The sequence below is a fragment of the Cervus canadensis genome, chromosome 7 (assembly GCF_019320065.1).
Source record: "Cervus canadensis isolate Bull #8, Minnesota chromosome 7, ASM1932006v1, whole genome shotgun sequence".
Classification (NCBI taxonomy): Eukaryota; Metazoa; Chordata; class Mammalia; order Artiodactyla; family Cervidae; genus Cervus; species Cervus canadensis.
This window is the reverse complement of record NC_057392.1, coordinates 68,577,672-68,605,067: the sequence shown is the minus strand read 5'-3', so window position 1 is coordinate 68,605,067 and position 27,396 is coordinate 68,577,672. Positions and strand designations below refer to the sequence as shown.

At 33.5% G+C, this 27,396-nt stretch overlaps 1 protein-coding gene and 1 pseudogene across 6 annotated transcripts in view; one reads left to right on the top strand and one right to left on the bottom strand.

Moving 5' to 3' along the window:
- Positions 1-27,396, top strand: part of NLGN1 (neuroligin 1) — an 895,563-nt gene that overhangs the window by 374,710 nt on the left and 493,457 nt on the right. For 4 of the 6 annotated variants that reach the window (XM_043473710.1, XM_043473708.1, XM_043473709.1 and 1 more), the window contains exon 3: positions 24,007-24,159. In XM_043473710.1, coding sequence (XP_043329645.1) covers positions 24,007-24,159 — 153 coding nt within the window. Of the gene's footprint in view, positions 1-18,065; positions 18,126-24,006; positions 24,160-27,396 lie in introns of all 6 variants that reach the window. The other 2 variants (XM_043473706.1, XM_043473705.1) reach the window with 1 other exon arrangement.
- LOC122444924 lies at positions 5,618-6,228 on the bottom strand (annotated as a pseudogene).

The window sequence follows — 27,396 nt, the reverse complement described above, 5'->3', positions numbered from 1 at the left end:
CATTCGATAGTGTTTCTTACCATAGCCAAGAAAAGCCGGGTTTTGATACTAGATAAATACAGATGTGTGTGCTCAGTCACTTCAGTCATGTCTGACTCTTTGAAACCCCATGGACTGTAGCCCTCCAGGCTCCTCTGTCCATGGGATTCTCCATGAAAGAGTACTGAAGTGGGTAGCCACTGCCCTCCTCCAGGGGATCTTCCCGACCGAGGGATCAAACCTACATCTCCTGTGTCTCCTACATTGCAGGCGGATTCTTTACCCACTGAGCCACCTGGGGAACCCAAACACAGATGTAATCCTATTCAGAGGGGAAATACATAGTGATGATAACTTAAAAAACACACATTGGAGTGATTATTCTCTTGTAAACAGGATTTATTTATCCAAATAATTCACCACAGGAACGCTGCAACCTCTCTTAGTGTATCTAAAACTTACAAACATTGATTCATGTGCAAAGTTTCGAAATACATCTCTTGCCTGAAGTCAAGTACATATTTTTTATTGCTTTACATTTTAATACAATTGTATCCAGTTTTCTATATTAAAATAAAAATTCTGTGATATTCGTGACATGGCTGTTTATCTAAATATGAAATATTTCACAAAATCAAATGTGATTTCCATATTTGAAAAAAATGTGCTTTCTGTTTTTATTGTAAAAATACTGGAGATTAAATGTAAAAGCATTTATATGGGCACGTTTTTTTTTCTTCAAAGGCATTCTTGATTGCCAGTAGCAAAATATAAGTATTAAATATGCCATCTTTGATAAGTATTATTATTTTGAACTATCTTGCAAAAAGTAGCTTGATTTATGGCATTTTAATGGCTTAAAGGGTAGAATGAAAATGTGTGGAAGGAGAAATCAATAAAGCATAGGGCCTCTTATCCCACATTGATTCTTGTAATCCAGTAACTATTAAATACTTGAGAGATAAGCCTCTTTTAAGATGGCATGTTTGTATTTTGAAGATCAAATGCCTTAATTTTGCTCATGGGTTTCCCCAAAACACAGTTCATGCACAAAATAGAATACAAGTTTTCACTGGTCATGCTTCCTATTATAGATATTCTTAAACTGAGCGTCTTAAAGGCTCACTCTGAGTGGGGTTACCCTTAAGCAACTGCTTATTATGGTGTGATTTCACCTTTTAAAAAATGTTACACATTATAAAATAAAGCTAGAATGTCTGAGATGATAATGGAATGAACAAGAATATTTTAATGTTCAAATCATTTAAAAGCATAATCTCATCCTGAATATCATTCTTAACCTTACTGCAAAAATTTTTTTGGCATCTTAACTGGGTAAAATATGAGAAATGCTAGCTTGTCTCAAACCTGTCAACTCTCTTCTTGATGGTTATTATTACAATGGAAATAAAGAATTGTTATGACATTTTGCTTTTAAATTTTCTGTATTTTTTTATAATGCTGCAAATTCAGACCTGACATTTTGCCAAAAATGACAAAAAAAGAAAGTTTTTTTTTTTTAAATTTTCATTTGCTGGTAATCATTTTCAAATCTATAATGGCTCGATATCAACAGGGTAATGAGTTTATTAAATACACATGGAATGTTTACTTCTATAAGGACACCATAAAATACCTATTTTATTTTCTTGTGCAGTTGCCCTAATATCAATTAATCTAGTTTTTTAATGTTTCAATTACTGTTTTAATAATAATTCTTAATATTTAGTGTGTCCTTAAAAATGTACCAGAGACTGGCTTAAAAGTTCCAGATATATTACCACTTAAAATATATATATATATTTATTTATTTTTGGCCAAGCTGGGTCTTCGTTGCTGTACATGGGCTTTCTCTAGTTGCAGCGAGTGGGGGGCCACCCTCCATTTGTGCACAGGCTTCCCACTGTGGCGGCTTCTCTTGCCGCAGAACGTGGGCTGTAGGGCACATTGCGCAGGCTTCGGCAGTTGTGGCCTGTTGGGCTCAGTAGTTGCTGCCTGCGGTGTCTAGAGGGCAGGCTCGTTACTTGTGGCCCATGGGCTCAGTTGCCCTGCAGCATGTGGGATCTTCCTGAACCAGGGATTGAACTGATGTCCCTTGCATTGCAAGGCAGATTTTTAACCAGTGGACCACCAGGGAAGCCCTATTACCATGTTTAATATATGAGCTTCATAATATTTCTATTCCCAATGAACAGATGGATTAATCAAGGGCCAGGGTTTTCAAGTAACTTGCTTAAAGTCTGACAATAGGTAGGACAGTGGAGCCAGAATGCAGCAACAGGAAATTTGATTCCAAAACTTGTTCTTTATAGACATGTAAGGATGCAAGTGGATTTTAATTTTAATAATTGTCTTAAGTATATATGGATTTTTTCTTTAAGATCATACAGATACTTTTCTTTTGAATATGTGATGCAGCCAGTTCTTTGTGTCATAACTGTGACCGTTGCAATTGGTAATCCCCACGATTTACGCTTCACTTACTAATAATTACATAATACAAGGTTCCTATGTTACATGAGAAAAGCCTTTTGCAATATGTTCATAAACATCATCTTATTTGATTCTACAATAATCTCCTGAGATGGATAGAAGGCATTGTCTTTTCCTTTCTACAGCTAAAGCAAGGGAGGTTTAGAGATGTGAAATAACTTGAACAATGTCACATAGATTAAATGGTGGAATTCAACCTAGAACCTGGTTCTTTTGTTACTAATTTGGGCTCTTTGACTAAGATCCTGGCAGGTGAACCGTCTCATGCCTATAAGGCCTTTGGGTACTGTGAGAGCAATTGCTCATGGCTTCATCATCTAGGCTCTAACGTGCCTGTGGGGTCCATAGCCCTGAGACAAAAGTAACAGATTTGGTTCAAATGTGATGTTCTCCATCTAAATAGATCATGCTTCCTGACTTCTTCCAGGCTACCTTGCTTGTATAAAGCTAGTTTCCTGCATACTCAATGTCTCTGTTAGAATGGGACTCCTTCCTTCTGCGGATCACAGTACTCACACGTCTTTATTTTTTTAATCCTCTGTATACAGTCTTGTTTCTCTTTCCTCCTACCACATTTGTAATTGTTTCATTTACTGTTTTCTTCATCATTTCGATGCGTCTATACCGTGTAATAGGTTAGAAGCAGAGTGAGAAGGGAGTCTCAGATTTCACATACATATATATCCATCTCATTGAGATTCTCTTGGATTTTAACTGCTATTCTATTGATCTCCCTGAATGCAATTTTTAAAACATTTTTGTGATATTCTGTGAGGGCACAGAATAGTCCTGATGGTATGAATTTCAGAATAATACAGATCTGGCTCCACATCCTAGCTCCCTGTTTACAGAAAAAGATACTGGGCTAATTTGTTAGTTTTCTATTCCCTAGACTCCCTCTCCAACTCACCTGTTAAGAGAATAATAATAATCCTGGGATTTGGGATAGTTCTGAGGTGTCAGTGTGATCAACCATGTGGAGTAGTTAACATAGTATCAGTTTTCTTGAACAAGTTCACTAATTTCTGTTTCCTAAACTATTAACTAAAGATAATACCACCTACTTCACTACAATAGCTAGTATTTTGGTTGCCTATTGAATCTGCCTGCAAAAAAGGAGACATGGGTTCTATTCCTAGATCGGGAAGATCCCCTGGAGAAGGAAAAGGCCACTCACTCCAGTATTCTTGCCTGGAGAATCCCATGGACAGAGGAACCTGGCGGGCTACAGTCCATGGCGGTCACAAGAGTCAGACACGACTGAGTGACTTTCACTATTTACATTGTATCAAATAAGCAATTTGATATTTTTGACTAGTAGTTATAACAACTTCATAGGTAGCTGTCATTATTAATGTCCTTATTTTACAAACCAAGATATGAAGAAATAGAGAAATTAAGATCACAGAACTTGTAATTAGCCAAGGCAGGATTTGAACTAGGTAGCTGAGTTCTAGAACCTCTACTTCAATCAGTATGCTGCACTGCTTGGCTTAGCCTAACTGTTAAAAATATATGAAAATCCATTATTTGTTAGACACAAGATCATCCAGAAAGCTATTTCTGCCATATTGTCATTGTCAAAATATGGAGCTATGTGTAGATAACAGGGAAATTGTTCTTGGGTGAAGAAGTACTTTAACATAGTCTTACTGGATTCTATTCTGTTCTGTTGGCATTTTCCAACTTGATATTTAAAGATGCTTGAGTAATACAGAGCATAAGAACATTGCAAAAGTCTCATAGCTGGTCGATGACTGAGTGGGAATGACCTAATTCTAAGTCCTTTTTATTTAGAACATGTTATGATAGGAAGTGTGTGTGTGTGTGTATGTGTGTGCATATTAAGAGTTTGTTTTGAGTCAATGGATAGGAGAGAGGTGAAAGACAAGCAAAAATTTAACCAAACTTCTCTATGTTAAGCCATTTCCTAGGTACCTTAATTATTACAACAATATTTAAGGAGGATTGGCATTGGGCTGCTAAGAATATATGAAGTTAAAAAACATGTCCCAAGTTACACAATTGGCACATGAAGGAGTCAGTATTTGAAGTCAGTGTGGGTGTGTGTTTGTCTGTCTCTAATCCTATATATACAGACTTCTTGGAGGCTTATGGTAAAGAATCTGCCTGCCAATGCAGGAGACGCTAGTTCGATCTCTGGTCCTGGAAGATCCCATGGTGAAGGAAATGGCAACCCACTACTCTATTCTTGTCTGGAGATCCCCATGGATAGAGGAGCCTGGTGGGCTACGGGCCACGGGATTGCAGAGTTGGACATAACTTAGCAACTAAACAGCAAACAACAACTAAACATACACATACATGCATATCTATCTAAACACATTCACAATACCAAAAAGTATTACTATATATTTTAGGAAATATACTTTAGAGTCATAGGCTTCTGGGTTTAGAAATGTCTTTCAGGTTAGTCCAGAGGTAATATTTAAAATATAAATTGTCTAGTCGGAAAGACTCTCAGCCTATATAGCGATGTCTCTTGGTGCTGGGAGCCCCCTGCTGTGCCAGGCATCGATCCTTTAGTAGATTTATTAAATCTGCTACACTGAGGACATCTGGGGAAGGGGCTAGAGCTAAAGCATCTGAGGTGCTATAGAGTAGGGGTTTCTGGACAACCAGTAATTTGCTGACCTGTACAGAGCATTTTCTGGACCACGAAAAAGTCAGAACGGCCAAGAATTGATGTCTTCCATCTGTGGTGCTGGAGAACACTCCTGAAAGTTCCTTGAACAGCAAGGAGATCAAACCAGTCAATCTTAAGGGAGATCAACCCTGAATATTCACTGGAAGGACTGATGCTAAAGGTGAAGCACCAGTATTTTGGTCATCTAATCCACATGACAACTCGTTGGAAAAGTCCCTGATGCTGGGAAAGATCAATGGCAGAAGGAGAAGAGGGCTTCAGAAGATGAGATGGCTGGATGGCATCACCTCTGCAATGAACATGAACTTGGGTAAACTCTGGGAGATGGTGTGGGACAAGGAGGCCTGGCATGCTGCAGTCCATGAGGTCACAAAGAGTCAGACACAACTGGTGACTGAACAACAGAACATTTCACTATTTCATTGGCCTATTTGGCTGTGCATTAGCCCTAGCTACTCTTGCTCTTTTTTTTTTTTTATTGTTTAGTTTTTATTTCATAATCATAAATTTAACTTTGCAATCCAGCTAAACTTGGAGGGGGATAAGGAAAATATGGAACCCGAAGAACTGTAGCAAGAGCACAAAGATTATAGGATATTTCAAGCAGATGGAGGTGAAGGGGTGCTCTCCTGGGCTACAGAAGGAATGGTCTCGTGGTTAAGTAAAACACAAGTCAAATTTATTAGATTTGTCCACAGTCAGCAATGGTGGTCTTCTTGCCGGTCTTGCCATTCCTGGACCCAAAGCGCTCCATGGCTTCCACAGTATTCACGCCCTCTTTCACCTTGCCAAAGACCGCATGCTTGCCATCCAACCACTCAATCTTGGCAGAGCAGATGAAAAACTGGGAACTGTTTGTGTTGGGGCCTGCATTTGCCATGGACAAGATTCCAGGACCTGTATGCTTCAGGATGAAATACCCATCTTCAAATTTCTCACCATAGATGAACTTGCCACCAGCACCATTATGGCGCGTGAAGTCACCATCCTGCTGTCTTTGGAACTTTGTCTGCAAACAGCTTGAAAGAGACATGGTCCAAGGGCTCGCTGTTGACAGTGATGTCAAAGAACACGATGGGGTTGACCATGGCTAGATAGCACGGGAGGCTCCGGGGTGGCAGCATCTGCAAGGCCTCTTGCTCTTCTTTTAAGTCAGGTTGACTACTTAATTTGTCCGCACTTAAATTATCCCATAACAATTTAGTTTACTAGTCATATTCATTGTGAGGAAGGTGTTCCTCTTAACTTACATTACTTATTTTGTTTAAATTCTATGATCTTCGTTCTTCCTAATCTCTTGGCTTGTTTTTAATATTTTTTCTGGTTTTTCCATTTAAAGGTGTTTCTATAAATATTTATTTTTACTTAAAGTTTAATTTCAGTGACTTCTAAATAAAATACTAGTTAGGTAAGTCCTAAAGGCTTTTAGTTGTAATATAATTATGATAAGCCTATAAATTTGTGGTTTATTTTAAAAAGATCTATATTATATCTGATACTTCCACATTCAGTTTTTCCATTTCCCTGCTTGTCCGTTATTGCCTTGTGACTTATTTTAAAGGAGCTAACTAGGTAAGAAACCTGAAATCTTGACCTAGCCCTGCTTTTGACCAGCTCTGGGGCCAGCAAGTCATTTCACGCTCTACTTTTGTTTTGTTGAGGACCTGCGAAGTGAGAGGATTTGATAGTCACTCAGCAAGGTCCCTTTCCAGCTCTAGTGTCTTGCCCTATGAATCTGGCCATTTGATCACTGGATTCAAAAGTGTTTCTACAGTATCCAGTGTAACCTTGACATTTACTGCATCGGGTGAGAAAGAGCACAGACTTGTGTCCCCAGCAGATTGTAGCTCACATGGTAAGAGAGTCAACCCATGTGGGCTTGAGTGTATGGAGTAGAAAGAGTAAAACCGCTTCACTGGGGATCACAGGTGATTAACAGGGACAGGCATGCAGTAGACTGGAAACTCACGTGGTCATCTCAGGAACACACATTCAGCCACTAGGCTTACCTAGGACTTCAGCATTAGAGGACTTGTCTTCACTGGTTGATTTCCCAGTGAGACCCACTTGGATAATAGGATCTTAATAATTACTGGTTCAAATTCTTTATCTCACTTATGGACCTAAAATAGAGTGATGTCCAAGAATCAAAGTATTTTCACAATCAGGTCTTGCTGAGGCGTATAGAACTACCTCTAAACTTTAAGGAATTAATGCTATGGGATAAAACACACAAGGTGTGAGTGCAAGAGTGTGCTTCTGTGAAATAGTGACAAGACTTACAACGGGAAGAAAAGTATTCTATTTGTATTATTTGATTTTTCCTCACATATGTTTGGTAAGAACATTTAACTTAATCTCTCTTAGAAATTTCAGTTATACAGTAGAGTGTTATCATCTATAGCTGTAGTTATCATGTTGTGCATTAGATCCTCAGATCTTCTTCATCTTATAACTGAAAGTTTTTACCCTTCTCTATTTTTCCCACTCCCAGGGTTCATAAGGTCCCTACCACTTATTTTTATATTTTTTCTATACATTTGACTTTTAACCATTCCATGTGTTAATTGACACCATGTAATATTTGTCTATTTGTCTTTCTGGTTTCTTAACTAACTTACCATAATGCCCCCCAGGTTCATCCATTTTACTACAAAGCAGACTCTTTCTTTCTTTTCTGAAGCTGAGTAATATTCTATTGTATGTATATATGGGCTTCCCTGGTGGCTCAGATGGTAAAGAATCTGCCTGCAGTGCAGGAGATCTGGGTTCAATCCCTGGATTGGGAAGATCCCTTGGAGAAGGAAATGGCAACCCACTCCAGTATTTTTGCCTGGATAATTCCATGGATGGAGGATCCTGGCGAGCTACAGTCCATGGGATCGCAAAGAGTCAGGCATGACTGAATGGCTAACACACTAACTAAAGGGTGGGGCGGTGAATATATACACTTCATTTTCTTTATCCATTCATCTGCCGATGGGCACTTAGTTTGTTTCCATACCTTGTTATTTGTGGATAATGCTGCTATGAACATGGAAGTACAGATATCTCTTTGAGATAATGATTTCATTTCCTTTGGATGTATACTTAGAAGAGGGATTGCTAAATCATATGGTACTTCAACTTTTACTTCTTCTGAAACCTCCATAACTCCTTCCATAATGGCTGTCCCCATTTGCATTCCTGCTGACAGTGTACAGGGGTTCACTGTTCTCCACATTCTCTCCAGCATTTGTTATCTCTTGTCTTTTTGATAAGAGACATCTTAAGAGATGTGAGGTGATATCTAATTGTGGTTTTGATTTACATTAACCTGATGATTATTGATGCTGAGAACCTTCTCATGTACCTGTTTATCATTTGTAGGTCTTCTTTGGAAAAATGTCTATTCATGTTCTGAATGTTTTTATTGTTGTATGCTACAGAGTTGAATGAGTTCCTTGTACATTTTAGGAAATTAACCTCCTATTGGATATGGGGTTTACAATTGTTTTTCCCATTCGATAGGTTGCCTTTGGTTTTGTTGATGGTTTCCTTTTCTGTGCAGAGTTTTTCAGTTTAATGTAGTCCCACTTGTTTATTTTTGCTTTTGTTGTCTTCTGGTGTCAGATTAAAAAAAATCATTGTTAAGATCAGTGCTAAAGATGTTTTCTTCTAGGAGTTTAATGTTTGATGTTTTGTTTTCAAGTCACAATGCATTGTGAGTTTTTATTAATTTATTATGTTTTTGTATATGATGTAAGATGGGGGGTTATTTCATTCTTTTGCATGTAGCTGTCCAGTTTTCCCAACATTGTTTGTTGAGGAAACTATCCTTTCTCTATTGTATATTCTAGGCTCCATTGTTGAAAATTAATTGACCATTTACATTTATTTCTGGAGTCTTTATTCTGTTTTACTGATGTGTGATCTATTTTTTATGTGAGTGCATACTGTTTTAATTACTATAGCTTTGTAATACAGTTTGAAGTCAGTAAGTGTGACACCTCCAGCTTTGTTATTCTTTCTCAAGATTGTTTGGGTTATTTGGAATCTTGGAGGTTTCATACAAATTTTAGAATTTTTTGTTCTATTTCTGTGAAAAATGTCACTAGAATCTTGATAGGTATTGCACTGAATCTGTAGATCCCTTCAAGTAGTATGGGCTTTTTAAAAAATATTTAATTCTTTCAGTTTATGAACATGGAATATCTTTCCATTTATTTGGGTCCTCTTCAATTTCTTCCATCAATGTCTTATAATTTTTAGTGTATAAATATTTTGCCTTAGTTAAATGACTAAGAATTTTAATTTTTTGATGATGTTATATATCAGATTGTTTTATAAATTCTCTTTCTCATATTTCATTGCTATAGAAACACAACTAATTTTTATATATTGATTTTGTTTTCTGAAACTTTACTGAAATAGTTTATTAATGTTAACAATTTTTTGGGTGAAATCTTTAAAGGTTTCTATATATGATATCAGGTCATTTGCAAATAGATAGTTTTTGCTTATTCTTATCTGATGGATATATTTTATTTCTTTTTCTTGGCTAATTATTCTGGATAAAACTTCAAGTACTATGTTGAAAAAAGTGGTGAAAGTAAGCATCCTTTTCTGGTTTCTGATCTTAGAGGAAAAGCCTTCAATAATTCAATACTGAATATGATTTTAGCTATACATTTGTCTGTTATACAGAACTCTTGTTAGGCTGAGATACCTTCCCCCTTAAAATTTGATAAAAGTTTTTTTTGTTTTTTTTTTTTAATCATGAAAAGATACTTATTTTTTCCAAGTATTTTTTCTATATCTATTTAGATGATCTTTGCCTTATATCTTTTACTTTATTAATGTGGTGTTGTCACATTAATTTGTGAGTATTGAACCATTCTTGAATGGTTCAATAAATCCTTGAATAAATCCCATTCAATCTTGGTATGTAATTTCTTTAATGTATTGTTGAATTTGGTTTGCTAAAATTTTGTTGAGGAGTTTTGCATTTACATTCATCAGGGATATTCCTATAATTTTCTTTTCTTGTAGTCTGTTTGTTTGATCTTGATATCAGAGTAATGCTGGCTTCACATCAAGAATCTTGAAGCATTCTCTTCTCTTATCTTTTTTGGGAGAGTTTATAAAGAAGTGGTGTTAGTTCCTCTTTAAATATTTATTAGAATTCAGATGTGATTTATTTTGGAAAGCAGTAGAATGAAAAGATGAAATCTAGAAAGAATAAGAGAGTCTTATGGTTCAGTCTTGGCCATTTAGTCTAAGATAATACAGAATAGGAGATAGTAAAGGTTTTTAAACAGAGTAGTGAAACAACGAAAGTAGTGTTTAATAAACACTAATCTGAACTGTATTTAAAAAACATATTTTACATGATTTGTTTCCATTTTGAATTTTAAAAAATCTTATTTTTGCTCATGAATTTCTAAAACATCAAAATGAGTGTTAAACTATATTTGGTTTTCATCTGTCTTTATAACTATTTTAAAACTCACAGTACAAAACTGTTGTACATGCTTTTGCATTTCCGTTCCCTTGGAGTGCTTGCAATTTTAGTCTTAGAAAGAGTTGAGTGTGTGTACATTTTAGTTGATGATGATTATTAAATCTTTTTCTTTTTTGGTTCACAACTATTGTAATCTACTACTTTGAGGATTTATGGACTACAGGATGACTTGGGAGACAGTCTAGAGTCTGGATAACAGTGGAAGCAATTACAAGACTACTATAATAATTCAAGCATATGGTAACGGTGGCCACAGACCAGGCTAATAATAGTTTGGGGAAAGAGTGACAAGAACAAAATTTCTCTTGAAAAATTAATGAGGTCTGGTTAAGGCAAAAGGGAGGAAGAAGGAATGGTTCAAGATTATTTCTAGATTTATAGTTTAGAAAAAAAGAAAAAGCAAAACCTATGATAGGAGTTAAAACTGACTTTGAGGTAGACATGCTGGGCATCCCTGATATACTGAGATGGGAATGAAATATCCGAGAATGAATAGCTTATGGGCTATATTTTTCTATGAATATAAGAATAATTAGGATATGTTAATTCTCTGTATGTTAATTTTCAGGCAAAATAAATCCAAGTATGGATTTAATAGAAAGTTTTAAAATATTTGTAAAATCTCAGATATGCTAGTGTCTTAGTTTCATTTTTTGGTGACATTTGCAAATGGAAATAGGATACTGTAGACTCCTTTTCCTGGTCTAATTGCTTCTAATATAGCTATTTTTTCTGATAAAAAATATAATCCAAAACCTCTATATAAAATTTCCTCTGTCATATTTCTTAGAATGACGTTGCCTCTTTCTGATTTTCTGTTTAAGATTCAAATAGAGCAGAGTTTATCAGTTTGTGCTTAAATCGTTTAAATGGCTTCATGTTGCTTTTAGGATTAAGAAAAAATTCCCCAGACTAAAAGAGCTGCATGCTCGGAATGATGCCTGTCTGTCTCTTCATTGTCATCACCCACTACCCTGTTCTACAGAGTATGTGGCAGCCACACTGACCTTCAGGTTCCCTCTCATTTTAAGACTTTGCACGTGCTATATTTTTCTGTCGGACCTCTTCCCACCCTACTTCCCTATCTGTAGCCTTTTTTCCTGCTTAGTACTCACTTATCCTTCAGTAATCAGGCTACATTGCACTTATTCAGTGAAAACTGCCTGGGCTCAACCAGATCCCCTTGTATAACATCTGGTAACATCAAGGCTTAATATCCTTAACACAGTTTTTGAATATGCACTTATGTGTGTGATTATTTGTTCAGTGTTTCTTTCTCCACAAAAGAAATTTTCATAAGGGCAAATGTCTTGCTTTTTTTGCCCACCATATATCTAGAGGACAGAACATAATATATTAAACATTTGTTGAATGACTGAATATTGGCAGCCATGAGAGGGAAGTTGGACTGTTGATGCCATCCCAACCATCTAGCCAAGTTGAGATATCTCTGAGCATCTGATGGCACTTGTATCCTCATCATACTCCAAGTACATCTCTGGATAATATGTGGAAAGCTAGGGCAGTATAGAATGTATCCTCACAAAGTACTGAAGGATTTATATAGCAGACAGCCACATTGTCCCATATGAGAAAGGAACATTATTCTGACATTCTTCAAGCGATGCAATATTGCATCTGCATTTTTTAGAAAATCAAACAAATATAATGTTAAAAAATAATGAGCATGTGTAAATTTGGTGATGCTCAGATTAGGGGTTAACCTGGTTTACTTTTTATCTAGTTAAAAATTTTCCCCCAGATCTTATCATTTTTATTTTGGACAGGATTGCTTTTGACTTTAAAGTATTGTAGTCAAAGTAATTTTATGAAGAAAAAACCCACTTTTCATATAAATATAAATAAGCACTTCTTAGTGTTATTTAGAACACTAAGAACACTTTAGAACACTCTGGGACCGCCCCAGATTGTTCTTCCTCGCTTTCTGGATTCTAACAACAGTGTCTCTTTTTTTCCCAAACGTCATGTTTTCATCTGTATTCTTCCCTAAAGAACTGTCTGAGGGAATATGTTTTGTGTTCATATTGGCAGTTTCTTCAAACACAAAGATAAATATAGAGAATGCTGCTACTTTCATAGGCTTGGAAATCAATTTCCATAGCATGTGTACATATGAACCACTAGCGTAAACAGTCAGCTCACCTAAAGGATACTGAAATGTCATGAATGAGATACTAGTGCCATCAAAATTTGCGCAATAGATGGATTCTTTGAAAACTGTCAGTTGTTCCAAAGTTTGCTTCTAGTATCTCATCATAGCTGTTTGCATTACATTTTAATTTTATCATAATGTGGATTTATGGCATTATTCAAAAATAGTTTTTAATTGAAAATTTTTCAGGAAAAATATTTTTGGTATGATATTTTGATACATGTTCATATAATCGATTATTTAAGAAATGTGATAACTTTAAGTACTATAGTATTGTCAAATTAATGAGTATCATTCCAAGTCAATTACTTTCACGCATCTCTACATTCTTAAGAGGTATATATTGCAGTTATATTAAATAGAATAAATTTCAGTGGGTAAAATTTAATACCTTTGCAATGACACCAATTGTATTTGATTTCTTAAAGTCATTGTATTTAAATGTTTATCAATTTGGAAAAAATCAGATACAGTAATATATGCTGTTTTTATTTAAAATGTATTGAAGTCTAGTGAGGTCCTCCATATATTCTTCAGACAGAGTTAGAATTTTACATCCTTGATCTTAGTTTTGTAAATAAATTTGTCCTAACAACATCTCTGAAGAGATTTAGCCTGCTTCCAGTGGCCCCAAAGCAACAATGACAACATCCTTAGATTTTCCCATTCTGTGGAAACTGCCTTAGGAATCTTTTACAGTCAATTTACCTCTAAGGCTGTGGGTAAAGAGGGCAGGGAAAAGAGTATAGCAGGGTCTTTATTTTTTATTTATTTTTTTTTTTTATAGCAGGGTCTTTAGCCAGGGCTCTCCATCTCCATCATGATGGGACTCACTGGAGCCTGGAGCTCTCGATAATTCAAAAAATTCCACACATATTCTCTTAAGAAGGACACATTTCTCATGGACAGCTTTCTGAATCAGAAGCTAATGATACCCTCAACCTACTTGCCTTTTTTTGCAGATATGTGTGACACAAAGTACGAATAATTTCTGCTGAATTGAACCTGTAATGAAGGAATTTATAATCAGTTCTAATGTATTTGAGACCTAAAGTATATTAGACCTTCATCAAAGGGAATGATAAAAAGCAGCTTTAATGTGGGTGGATAGTAATTATTTCGGTGCTCATAATTATTCTGCAGTTAACTACAGAGAAATGCTGATATTTTTATTCCTTTTTCAAAATATAAAAGGCACTGTGGTCAGATTCTGAAATGTAAGAATGCATCATGCATCTTTTGTAAAGGATGATACTTTGAATTATACTTAGGTTAATGGCAAAGGAACTATTTTGGATTTAAATGAGTTCAAAGTTCATGGTTAGGAGTTCCTGTACCTTTCTTAGTCCTGTTGTTTCACCACTGAATCTATTTATTGGCTTTGGGAGATATAAAATATAGCAATTACTCTCACTTCGTTTCAAAAAGACATGCGATCTGCTTTCTTATTAACTCTAATAAGAGTTATGAGTGAGTTCCTCAAGGAGGACAGACCCTATGGAGTTTCAATATAGAATAAATCACTTCCACACTCAGGTTTTAGAGGACTCATTTCCTTTATACTTTGGTGATTTAAGATGTCCATTTAAACTGCGGGTTTTGAAGATGCACTATTTGTAGTTTAAAAGAAGCATAAGCTGTGGTTGGAGTGTTAATAATGATTGTTATTTATGATGAACGGTAAATGTTTTGTTCTTTGAGGAAATCATGGTGATCAACTTGCTGGAATGCATAGTCTCTAATAGTGGTTGCCTATACTTGTTAGAAAATTAATGACAATTACCCCTTAAAATATTTCTACTTAAAATTTTTTAGCATCAGTAGTTATATCAACAGTAACAGATTGAAATAAAGGAAAAGTGAGACAGAGTTGCTAATATTCTAGAAAGAAGAGAGATCAAGGAAATTATTTTCTTTCCAGCCTGGGAATAATGAATCTTGAGATCATGTAGAGATATTTCTATAATCCATAAACATATTTACTCTAGTTTCTCAGTTTGCAACACAAAACCTCTCAGATATTTATTCTCAGTGCCTTTAGGCACATAAGATAAAGGAAATCTGTTTTCTTTCTTTTTATAATCCTTTTTTTTTTCTTGCTGGAAAATTATCAGCCCTTCTTCTCAGGTACCCTTCAAAAAATCAGATGTGTAAAAAATTCTTGATGTTAAGAAAACCCAACTGTACTTGACCAACTAAAATCTAAAATGCTACTGAAACCCATAATGTGGTAACAATTTAATATCATCCAACAAGATTTTAAATAAAACCTACTAAATAGCATTCACGACGATTTCCCTGATGGCTCTGATGGTAAAGCATTTGCTTGCAGACCCGGGTTTGATCCCTGGGTCAGGAAGATTCCCTGGAGGAGGAAATGGCAACCCACTCCAGTACTCTCACCTGGAAAGTTCCATAGACTGAGGAGCCTGGTAGGCTACAGTCCATGGGATCGCAAAGAGTCGGACACAACTGAGTGACCTCACTTTCTTTTTTCTCAGATAGTATTCAATAAATGGAATTCTTTAGTTGAGAAATTGGCTTAACCCTTCCTTTGAATAATGATGCCCTCATCTGTTCATGATGCTGAAACAGAATCTGTATGTTTCTAACCCTTCAGATTTGCTACAGTAAAAGATGTTCCATGTAGTGTAGGTATGTAATCATCATCTCACATCAGTTAAGATCTTTGCAACCTTCTGAATATGAAAAGTGCTTATAAATAATGTAGCAGCCATTCCCTGTGTGGAAAAGTTCTCCCACAGAAATAGTATCATTTCCCTGGTTTATCTACTAATATAGACCCAGAGGCAAATAGCAACTGCGAACTATGTTCACCATGCAAACAACTGGGAGACATTGTGTTAATAAAAATTTTTTGCTCTCTTATCTCATGTAGACCAACAGCTAACAATTTTGTATGTGTGTAAAGTGTGTAAAACTACTGACTCTTGGATGTAGAACCTGAATGATTTCCCAGAGGAATCATGTAAATTGCCTTGGGCACCCTAAGAGGAGAAAGAAAGACATCTTCCAAGAGAGATATATAGCCGCATACTTAATGTAATTGTGATAGGATTTACGTTTCTCTCCAAAAATTATTAAAATAACAATTTAGCAAAGAAAAATTTGAGCTCACATTAAGGGTTTCCTAATATAGCCAAGAGTTAAGCAAATTAAGTAATTCAGCTAAAATTGGAAAGCAGATGTATTTTGGCATCAATAAGAAACTATCCTGTACTTTAATCTGTGTTGTTAACTAGTAAATAAAACCATAATTTTTATATGGTGTCCTTGAAAATAGAAATGCAAGAAAATATATTTGTTGAGGTTTATTAATTTATTCCTTTAGGTAATTACAGAAAAGTTAAACATTTTTCTAAGTCTAATATTCTACATGATGTAAGATATTCAATATTTCAAATATAGTTCTGATACAGTAATTTTTAAATCAAAATTAATGTTTTTCTATTTTTCAGAAGTGCAGCAACATTGTTGCATGAACATCATATAATACTGAGGATACTTTCTTCATTTAAACAGGGTTATATTCAAGAAATGTAGATTTCTCTGAACTTGCAAAGGAGTGCTAATTGTAAACTATTGCTTTCATCTACTTTTTCTTCTCAATGGAATGATTACTTGCAGTACTATGAAATTTACCATTTAATTTACTGTGTAGAGCTCCTCTGTATCGGGAATGGCCTTGAAACCATGACCTTACAATTGAGTAATCAATGGGTCCCTTCTGTTACATCATCAGTTTCTCTATTTCCAATCTTTGATCTTTGCCAGTTATTACTATTTTTCAAGGCTGTCCTTCCGAGCTAATAAAACTCATATATGTCTCATTTTTTCCTTCTGTTTTCGGGGATGGTGTTTTTTATTCTGTGAAGGCTGTGATGTTAAAATGTAGCTTTGAATTACAAACAATACATGGTAATCACTGAAAAGGCTTAGAAATCTTTCTCAAAATGTTTAACAGTCCCTTCCTATCAAGTGTGCTTAGAATTAATGCCTGCTTCTTTACTATTTATATTATTAAAATCAACATATGGCGTTCAGTCCTCTTTTTTTCCTTCCTTTTTCTGTAACTGTTATTTTATGCATGACAAAATTCTCTTGCTTATGGTTATGTGGTTGGCTGTCTTTTAACTTGAGTGTTATGTGTTTGTAATGATCGCTTTTTGCATGAGGATTATGAAATGCCATACAAATTAAATGGTTGTGGAAACAAAAAGAAATGGAGGGCTTCACATGCTTTTTTGTGTGCTGAATATGTCAATTATGTGATGCTTAAAATTACTTTCATATGGCCTTTGACTTCCCCTTTGGTGTCCTACTTTATTCTTAGCAAATTAATATTGTTAAGAATAATAAAACATTTATTAAACATTCACAGTATTTTAATACAATTGTTATCCTAAAACATCCCATTATAAATAACTGCGCTGGGCATGAAATTGCACTAGGGCATAATTTGTTATATTTCTAAATTGATTATGAAATATAAGCCCTGACTCTGTAACTACCTTAATTACAAACACTGACTTCTACAGTGATACTCTACCAAGTGATGAGATTATTTATTCATACATTTGTGCAAGTTGCAAAGATTTTAAATCCACGGCTACTTTTTAATCAAAACGCATGGGGAAATATTTGTGTAATGACAAGTAATTTTAAAAAAATCACAGTTTTGAAAAATGTGTGACATAAAAATGTGTAAAACCTAAGTGTTAATGCTTTTATAATAAAACAGAAAAAAAAAAAAAAGAAAAGAAAAAACTCTAAAAATGTTTATATCTCTGTTTTCCCTAATGGTATTATATTGTCCCAAATTAAAGAATGAGTTTGGCCTACTTTCTTTATTGTTGTCACCAATTCAAATTAGAAAAGACACTGAATAAATTAAGTTCTTTCAGTTAATAAAACTGTTTACTTTTTTTGTATGCAGTTGGTATTAAAAAAAATCATTTCCTTTGCTTATGATGTGACTTTCAAACCACATGTATTTTTTATGCTGGATATATTCACAAGCCAAATCTGTGAGATATTTTGGGGAAAGGGAATTTTTTTTTTTTCTTAAACAAAATCGATAACCAACTTTGATGTAATCACTCCCCCACGCTTTTTGGAAATAATCCTTGAGAATTTTAGTATTTGCACTTATTTTTTCCCCTCAGTCTTGTTTATTCTTGAATTGTCTTTTTTTTTTTTCCCCTCCATTTCTCCGTTCTCAATCCTAGGTCCCCTTACAAAGAAACAGACAGATGATTTAGGTGATAATGACGGTGCTGAAGATGAAGGTATTTTTCTCCACCCAATCTATTTGCATGACAAGAGCCTCAATCACTTTTTCCACCCTTTTCTATTTTTTTACTTCTTGTCTTTTTTTGAAGAGTTGTTTTTAATTCCCACTTTTGATGTGTTTTGTCTTCTTGCTTGTTGTTACATATGAATATACATTTTTAATTTTTTAAAAAATGAATGTCAAATTTTGATTTTGATGCCAACCATTACAACGTTTTAAAAAGAGGGGCATTTTTTGTTGTTGTTGTTTTCTTGAACTGACTTTTGATATGTTTCATTCCACATTTTGACTGAAACTTGTCCATATTCTTTGAACTAACAATCTCTTCCCTGTAGTCTCTTTGTATGCATTTTGCATGTTTTCTAATCTATGTAAATATTTTACCCAATACAAACTGTTTCATTTTTACATTTTATATTTGTTTAAAAAAAAAAACACACTCAGTAAAATGAAGGACAAGCTAAAAGCTGATATAAAGTGTTTCTTGAGCAATGTAATTCAGATTTAAAAAATACTGTTTTCTGTTTGTGTGCTTAAATATTACATCGATAATAAAATCATATGGATGTGAAAGGCATACACCTATTTAGATAATTGTAGTAAACCTTATTTAACCACTTAAGAACCCTGAGAAGATTCAATGAATATGTTTTAATATCAAAGGCACATAATTTGAAGATTGGCAAGTAAAATATTCTGAATTTCAAATTGTTGCTAACTATAAGTAATAATGTCTTTATACTGTATTAATATAAAAATTCTTTTCTCTTTCCAACTTTCTATGACTTACAATTCTGACATACACTGTACGTGTAAGTACTCACTAGATTGATTTGAGATTTCTCATTCCATTATGTACCTTTACCTGGTATTAAATGGAGTGTTAGAGAGGCCCATTGAGTCTTTCAGTTCATTTTGCCTCCAATTAGTTATTTGTTTTTTAATGCCACCCTAGTTATGATTCTTACAGAGATGACTAATGTAATCCTAGGTTTAAAAATAATTCCCAGAACTTTGGAAATTAAATCTCATAAAAACAATAATGTGGTAAGAAAGATTTTCCAAAACAAGATAATCCACACACAGGCCAGCAGAAATGCTAGTTCGATGAGGAACAACTATGAATGTGTTCTTACTAAACAATTGAAATTGTTTCATTAAGATATATATATATATTTAATAAACTACTTCAGAATAGAAAATTATAGAAACAAATTATTAAATATTTAAAAATTTTATTAGATGTTAATATTTTTATAACATTTAAGAATTATTTTGATTAAATGAAATTTATGACATTTGCTTAAATATTCATTTGCCATGAATACCACCAGTGGGTTAAAGGTTAAATACAACACAGTCATTAATACTTGAAATAAGTCTTTATAGCTGCCTAAGATTGTCATTTTGAATGCTAAATAGCTAAAAATAAATTTATAATTTCAAAATACAAATTGTGATTTTTTTTAACCCTGTTGGAAATCTGAAGAATTAAAACATCAAAGGCATTTATTCACCTTGAGGATATGGGTTTTGTTCCTGGTGCTCTATGAAAACAGCTTCTACTTGGGGACCTTGAGATTTGTTGAATCCTCTGAAAATGCTTATATCTTGGACATTTGTTATCAGATTGCTTAGTGTGTAACTTTGTAAACTCCAAATTTTCCCCGAATACACACAATGTTTGTTTACATCATATCCCATTTTAAAAAATATTTTGATGGCTGATTTTATGTGCTGCTTTTTTTTGCTTTTGGTAAAACAGCATCATGTTTACAAGTAATACCTCTGAACAGCCACAGTGAACTAAGCCCTGTAAAGGTAAATATATCTCATAGACATAATTTGAAGCACATTTAACATTTTCAAATAGCCATTAAATATATCCTAAACACTGACTTAAATTGGCAGGTAATATTTAGGTTGAGTACTTAGCCAGTCATCCTAAGAGTTACCAAATCAGTAAATACTTTTAAATGCTCATAAGTGTGGAGTCCAAGTTCTTATTCCTCTGTGTTGTTGGGGTAATTGTTTAGAAGATAAGGATAAATTCAAATACCCTCCAGGATAAAAACCTTTGAATAATAACTGAGGTTCATCAAATGAGAAGAGGGCAAAAATTTCTTGAAATATCTTTAAACGTATCAGGGAAAGATTTGATTCAGGCAATACCCCCAAATTTTAAAATTGTTAAATGCCCCCAAATTCTAAATTATGGGCAATTAAAAACTTCATGAGTCCTTTAAGTAAAAAGAAACCAGTAAACATGTTCAAGGAGCTATGTGACTAATAATTATTCACCAGGACTGTTAAAGGGAATTATGACTTCAAACATTGGTTGTCAGGCAAAAATAAATCCCAATTGATTGCTCTAGAGCTATTGGCACTTGTTACATTGGCTTAAATTTTTTATTTATCAGAAAGATAAAATAGTTACTAAAATTTAAAATCAAGATACTTGCTCAGTTTCCAGTTTGTGTATAACTTGAAAAAATTAGTTTTTTACTGTAAAAATTTTAGAATAAAAATAATCAGCAGTGTATAGTATTTCTTCCAACTTAGTTCAAAGACCTAGATGCTTAGCAAAACTTTAAGACATTGTAAATAACAGAAAATGTAAGCATACTTTAGGCATATTTGTAGTTTTACTAAACCTGAGCTAGTGTTTTAGTCTCTGAGAGTATTCTTCTGATTTTAGTTAAGGTCAGTAGCAGCTGTTCAGGCAAAGTCAGATATCTTAGGAGAAATGCACTTAATTTCTAAGGGAACATATGAGACAAAATTTAGAGGGACAATATGGCTCTAATAAATTCATTATAAATTATTACATCTAATATATTTGCACTAAAGACCAAGTGGCTATTCCAAATTTTATTATTAAAATGATGGCATTAGTTGATAATATTCAATAGCAGGTTATCTGGTATATCAGTTTCATTTATAGAGTCTAGTCCTTTTTAAAATCAAAGTTTATATATATATTAAACTATCTACCTTTATTGTTATGTTGTTATTTTTATTATAGTTGACAATTTACTATTTATATTTACATCCAAAAAAGACCTGTAGACTATGAAGAAAAGTAAAATCCAAGATGGACCCTATGATAAAATGCTATCAAAAGTAAAGTTTTTAATGAGTCACTAAAGGTGAGCCACTCTGATAAAGCACAATCAAAAGTTAGCAATTGTTCTGTACTATAAATATGGCATTTCCCAGACTTTATTAGCAGTATTAAGAGTTTTTATGTATAAGAATGTTGCCTATGTTGGCACTTAATATACTGTCTAGCATTAACTTCAGGGTTACTTCAAGCAAAAATAAATATTGTTTAGAACACAACATTAGAATTTTATAGAATTTTCTGGAAAAGAACTGCTGGACACATTCAAGTAATTAAGCAAAGTTGAAATCAATGAGAAGTTTGGAAAGACAAATTGGAAATTACAATCAGCCCAATCAATCAGTAATCCTTTCAAGTCTAATTTTCAAAGAAAACTATAGAATGCCACGTAGAATCCCTCCTAGAATTTACTGTCATATTTTCAGTGTATCCTGGCACGGTGTACTCCATTCTACTATGTTAGGTGTACAAGATGTGGCAGGTCTTCTCAATGTGTGCCTGTATTGTTTTCCAGGTGAACAGAATGGTTCTACCAAGATTTCATTACTGTTCACAGTTGGTGCTTTGTAATTCTATGTAATTTTAATTAAAGAAGAATTCTGAAACAGCCTCCCGCTGTGCTACCTCCAAGCACACAATTAGCAAAGTACAGTGTCTGCTGTGAATAGTCAGTTAATGATTTCGATTTAATAATTTATTATTGCTTCTTCAGTGCCAGCCATACTAGAAAAATAAGCTAAAACTGTATGCAGTGAACAGACATTTAAGGAGGAGAGTTTGACAATTTCAGAATTGTTTCTTTCTGTAAGCCTAACATCTCTATGAGTCCCCCAAGTCTTACAAATGAGTGAATATAATTTTGCCTCTCACAGATTTAAGGAGAAAATACATTTAGGTTTTTTCACTAAATGTAGGGTGTGTCTAGTAGACGGTTTTTATGTCAAAGTATCCTCCTCTCACCACTTAAAAATAAGACACTCTCAAGTACACATTTGTGTGGAGGACTGAGTACTATAAACTCTCACTGATATTAAATATTAAGTCAAATTTAAACTAGACCCTTAAAAATGTTTCTAAATTCTGCAATTAGCTATTTCTCCAACTTGAAAATCTGGACAAACAAGTTGAGTTACAATTCCTGATTTTAAAATGATTTTCATTGAAAAAAAATTATTACCGTAGAAAAATTGACACATTTCTACTAGTCACCTTTTTTTAAAAACAACAATGTAAAGCAGCCTTTAAATTATCAGTAGTTTTTTCAATGAGTTCATATAATATTAGTCTATTCTGAAAGCTGAAACCCTAATTGTTATGCTCTAGGGGATTTATTTGATAAAATATGTCAAAAGCAAAGAAACAAAGCCATGCTTTTATATGACACTTTATTACTATTAACATTAAAAAAGGAAGATTACACACTTGGTGTGTAAGAGATCATTGGCTATTATATAATAGTGTTTCAAGTACATATAATCATACAGATATATGTACACATATTCATAATCATACAGATATATGTACACATATAATATTTCAATTTATATAACAGTTGAAACCTTGTTAACCAATATGGGGTCAGATGGTAAAGAGTCTGCCTACAGTGCAGGAGACCTGAGTTTGATCCCTGGGTCAAGAAGATCCCCTGGAGAAGAAAATGGCAACCCACTCCAGTATTCTTGCCTGAAAAATCGCATGGACGAAGGAGCTTGGCAGACTACAGTCCATTGGTCAGACATGGTTGAGTGACTTCACTTCCAATGTTAACCACTGTATAGTTTAGCATTTTCGTCTCTAGATATTAGTATATTTTTACCATTTAAAATTATCCAGTGTTTCCCTTATATATTATTTCTAGACCCTGTTGAAAGCTACATAATCATGGTAAAGTATCTTAGAAAAGCAAACACATTTGATTAAAATTTAGAACTGTAGAAATCACTTCAATATCACTCTAAACTTTAGAATTGTTTGCTTAAACTTAGCTGTATTTTCTCTAATGTCTACATGAAAAAATCATAGAGCCAAAGTGTCAGTCAATTTTCTTCTTTCAAAGGATAAGGGTAATTTGAATGAACAGATGACCTGAATGGAACTGAAAAATATCACTTGAATGAAAGTCCCCTAAATGCAACAAAGATAAAAATATAGATTTTTGCACTCTATTGCCTACAATTCATCTGATAGTACTTGAATAGTTAAATGATACTTCTTTCAAATTCTGTGAAATAATGCTATAATTATGTTCTCAAATTGGAGCATAAGTTATTCAATGCAATTATGATGCATTCAATATGAATCTTTACAATAATTAAAATGGGGAAAAGAGTATTTTTTTCATAATAGCAGTGATAGCATTGTCCATAGTTTTTGGCTCATAAATTGCATAGGAGGTCTAAACAATTGTTAAAAGAAGTTTTAAGAATCATTATCATTCTATTATTTCTTTTAATTCTGTCACATCAAAGATCAATTAAAAATAGCACTGAAATTCACACCTACTTGCAATTATTCCAAATTTTGTAATTCAGTTTTATAATATTTAACAAAATTTTAGAAAGAAAACAACATATCCATTGCTTTTTTCAGCAATAGATATTAATACAAGTTGCTTAAGAAACACTTTAACGAAGACAACAATTTAAAGAACTATGTTAAAATCATGCCCTCTTGTTTCTAAAATGGAAAATATATTCTGTGCTTCATTATGCATGTAGAGGATAAGAACAGTTGCCAATCATTTGTTTTTCAGATATTCGGGACAGTGGGGGTCCCAAACCAGTGATGGTATATATCCATGGTGGCTCATATATGGAAGGGACTGGAAATTTATATGATGGGAGTGTCTTGGCAAGTTATGGCAATGTGATCGTCATCACAGTCAACTATCGACTTGGGGTACTCGGTAAGAAGTTTCTTTTTTTTTTTCAACATCATTCCGTGAATATGTGATAATTTTGTTTTGACTTGTTTTGTTTTGCTTTGCTTCCTTTCACTCATTGTTCTATGTTTGCTGACTTTGAAGCAAAATTTTTTATATTTTCAATAAATTCTATAAATATTCATAAATTACTTGACAAAAGACAGCTAGGATTAGTTTTGATATTTAATGATAAAAGGTAATGAAATTATTCACATTGTTGAGGAATGCTCTTCTTAGCTTGGCTGTATAGAAATGTGAAAAACAGCAGTGGCAGGGCCTTTCTTAAGAAGAATTAGTCTCCGGGCAGATTTTTCTCTCTTCTGCATTTCTTTTTTACAATGCTATAAAATTGGCTGAGGTTTGCCAGAAACGTAGAAACTAGTTTATATTCTCTTCAAGAATATGTGTATGGACTAGCTTTGGGAAATGATTGCCTTTGCTGTGTAGGTTTGTTTGTCTTTAGCTTATCACATGTAATTAGAATTATTTTGTTTAGATGTCATTTATTGAATTATTTAATTTGCAAAACATACATTGATTTCACAAAGTGTCAATGAGTTCAATAATGTATATGCATGTGAAACAAAATCAAACTGTAGATCTTTTGTTTCTTGAAGAAAAGTATAGAGCAGTATTATTATTTAAAATAAATTATCAAGTACTCTGAAATAGGCATAAACTTGCTATTCTACTTGTATAAGTTAATTTTTTTATAGTATTGTCACAATTTGAGGAGTAAAAAAATTTGTATCATTTAATAAAACTCCTCTATCTGTGGTGTTTTAAAGATACTTGCTAAGAGTACAATTATTACAAGAAGTTGTTTTTTAAATCTTAATTGATCAAAGTCCTATCTCTTACTAAGCACTTAGAAGTTATAATTTATGTTATTTGGGCACAAAGAGGTACTATACTCATTCTTTACTCTGAAACATTTTGAAAAACAAGTTTGAATTATATTCTCCTTCACCATAATTGTTAATATCATTTCTTTTAGTCACATTGAGAATCAGTTTATTTTTCTCTTCAGTGTTAGCTATTGTTATTCTAATTCCTTCTATGTAATCATAATTCTGTGTTTATGCCAATCGCAAAATATAAAAAGGAATCATTTTTGTCAATCAAGGTTTTGTGTTTTGGGGAAGGGGATGTGTTAGTAAAGCAAAGTGAGACTTGATCTTTTTCTAGTAGGCTGTTTTGAATTTGGAGTATGGTGGATAGTATAATAGATACACTCCAGCAATGTAGGTATAAAATATTTCTGTAGCATTGTTCAAATACACATCAGTTCAAGTACCCATCGTGTGTAACCATGCATTGCTTCAGATGTTCTTATAATTTCACTACATAGAGGTGAATGACCTCCAACCAATGAAAACTCTCCATGTTAGAAACTATATAAAGAGATGTTAATAATAATCTTCTCAAATTAATCTTAAATATCATAGTGTTGTCATTGGCTTCTTAGACAAGATTTGAATGTGAGAATCTTCACTATCTTTAATGCATGTAACTTTAATTATGGCACTGTTTATAGCTAAGTTCTTTTTAATGTTTATTATTCTCATATTTTTCTGAATTTCTTAAATTGAAAATCTTGTTGCAGTGACTAGTTTTCCAACTGAAAATTTAAAATTAGATGCCAAATTATGGTAATAGTGCTTTCAAGGACTTGAACATCTGCATAGTCATATACAGTGATTTTATTTAAAAAAATCTTTTGGCCATACCTTACGTTGACTATGATTGGTTATACTCACATGAAGATCTCATAGAGTAACCTGTGCTGTTATGCTGGTACAAGTTTTGCCCATTTTAAAAAATATATTCAGAACTGATGAAGACGTGACTGTGATCTTTGTATCCTCTTTAAATGCATATTCTAAATGATTGGATTTCAGGACAAAATATTCATCAGTTAAAAAATAAAGAACTTGATCTGTATAATGGCAGGCAGTGTTGGGATTGATGATGGATGATTTTTCCAGTGTTAAATATTTGCTCTCTCTCTGCTACATTTAGGATTTAAACTTTAGTGGGCTCCTTTGTTCCTCTAAGAGACATCATACCTAATGTTTATCTGCCCTTTATAGATCTCCTCTCAATCTGATAAAGTCCTAAACTTTGTTAGTGAAACACTTTTAGGGGCATTTTGGAACCTTCGCTCTAGAACTGATGTTTTCTAGTCACTTCCTAAAATATGTGTTGAGCCTTAGAAAAAGCATTTAAGTGAATTAATTCATGAAGAATAAATTATCAAGACATTTGTTTCAGCACACTTTGCATGTGTATTATACCACAACCAGATCAACAGCTGATCTACCAGGGGAACTGCAACAGTAAAAACTGTAGGGTTTTAATTGTTGTTAATACTTTGTCTGACAGTAACAAGGTCAGCCAAATTTTCTTGGGTGTGGGATCCAAAAGTATTGCTATTTAGTTGGCTCTTGGGAGAGTGTTGGACTTTAAGTAGAAAATAAGATTTGATCCCATGTCAGAGGATATCCTGAGCTGTGTTTTGATTTGAATGTTTTGGTGTTATAGAAATGAATTTTGGGGTCCAATGTATAAATTGGCTAATTATGAGACTTGATCTCAGGTGATTGACAGAAAATATCAAGATACCTGAAACAGGTAATGTAATTAGTTTTGCTTCGAATTTGCCATCCCAGAGGAAAACTATTACAAGTTTGTTTTAGCAATAAGTAAAAAGTGATAATGTTTCAGTCAAAAATTTCATGCGGATATCTAGCAGCCAAGTTCGCAGTTTAAAGTATTTTATATTAAAAAAAAAATTTTGTTTGTTGCAAAGTAGAATTAGCATAGAAGGAAAAAAAATACCTCCAATGATAGCATTGTTTCCTATCAAGACCCTGTCCTGGCTTCCTTTGAAGTGATAACTCAGACTCTCTCTATCATTGCATTGAAAATGCTATATTGGTAGTGATAAGAAAACTGTAATAAGGTTGAAGAAAATAAAAGCCTAGAGTATAGAGGATTCTGCCTGCTAACCTACTTCCTCAGGTTCTTTTAAAGTTCAGTGTCCCTTTCTTTTACTAAAAATTTATTTAGTTATATGCGTTCTTTGTCCTCATTTTAACTCTTTGTCCTCTGTTATCTAATACATAAAATATAAATTGCTCTTTAAAATGTTTTTAAAATAATTATTAAGAGTTATTTTTAGTATTCTATCAATAGTATATGGTTAAAAATCAGAAT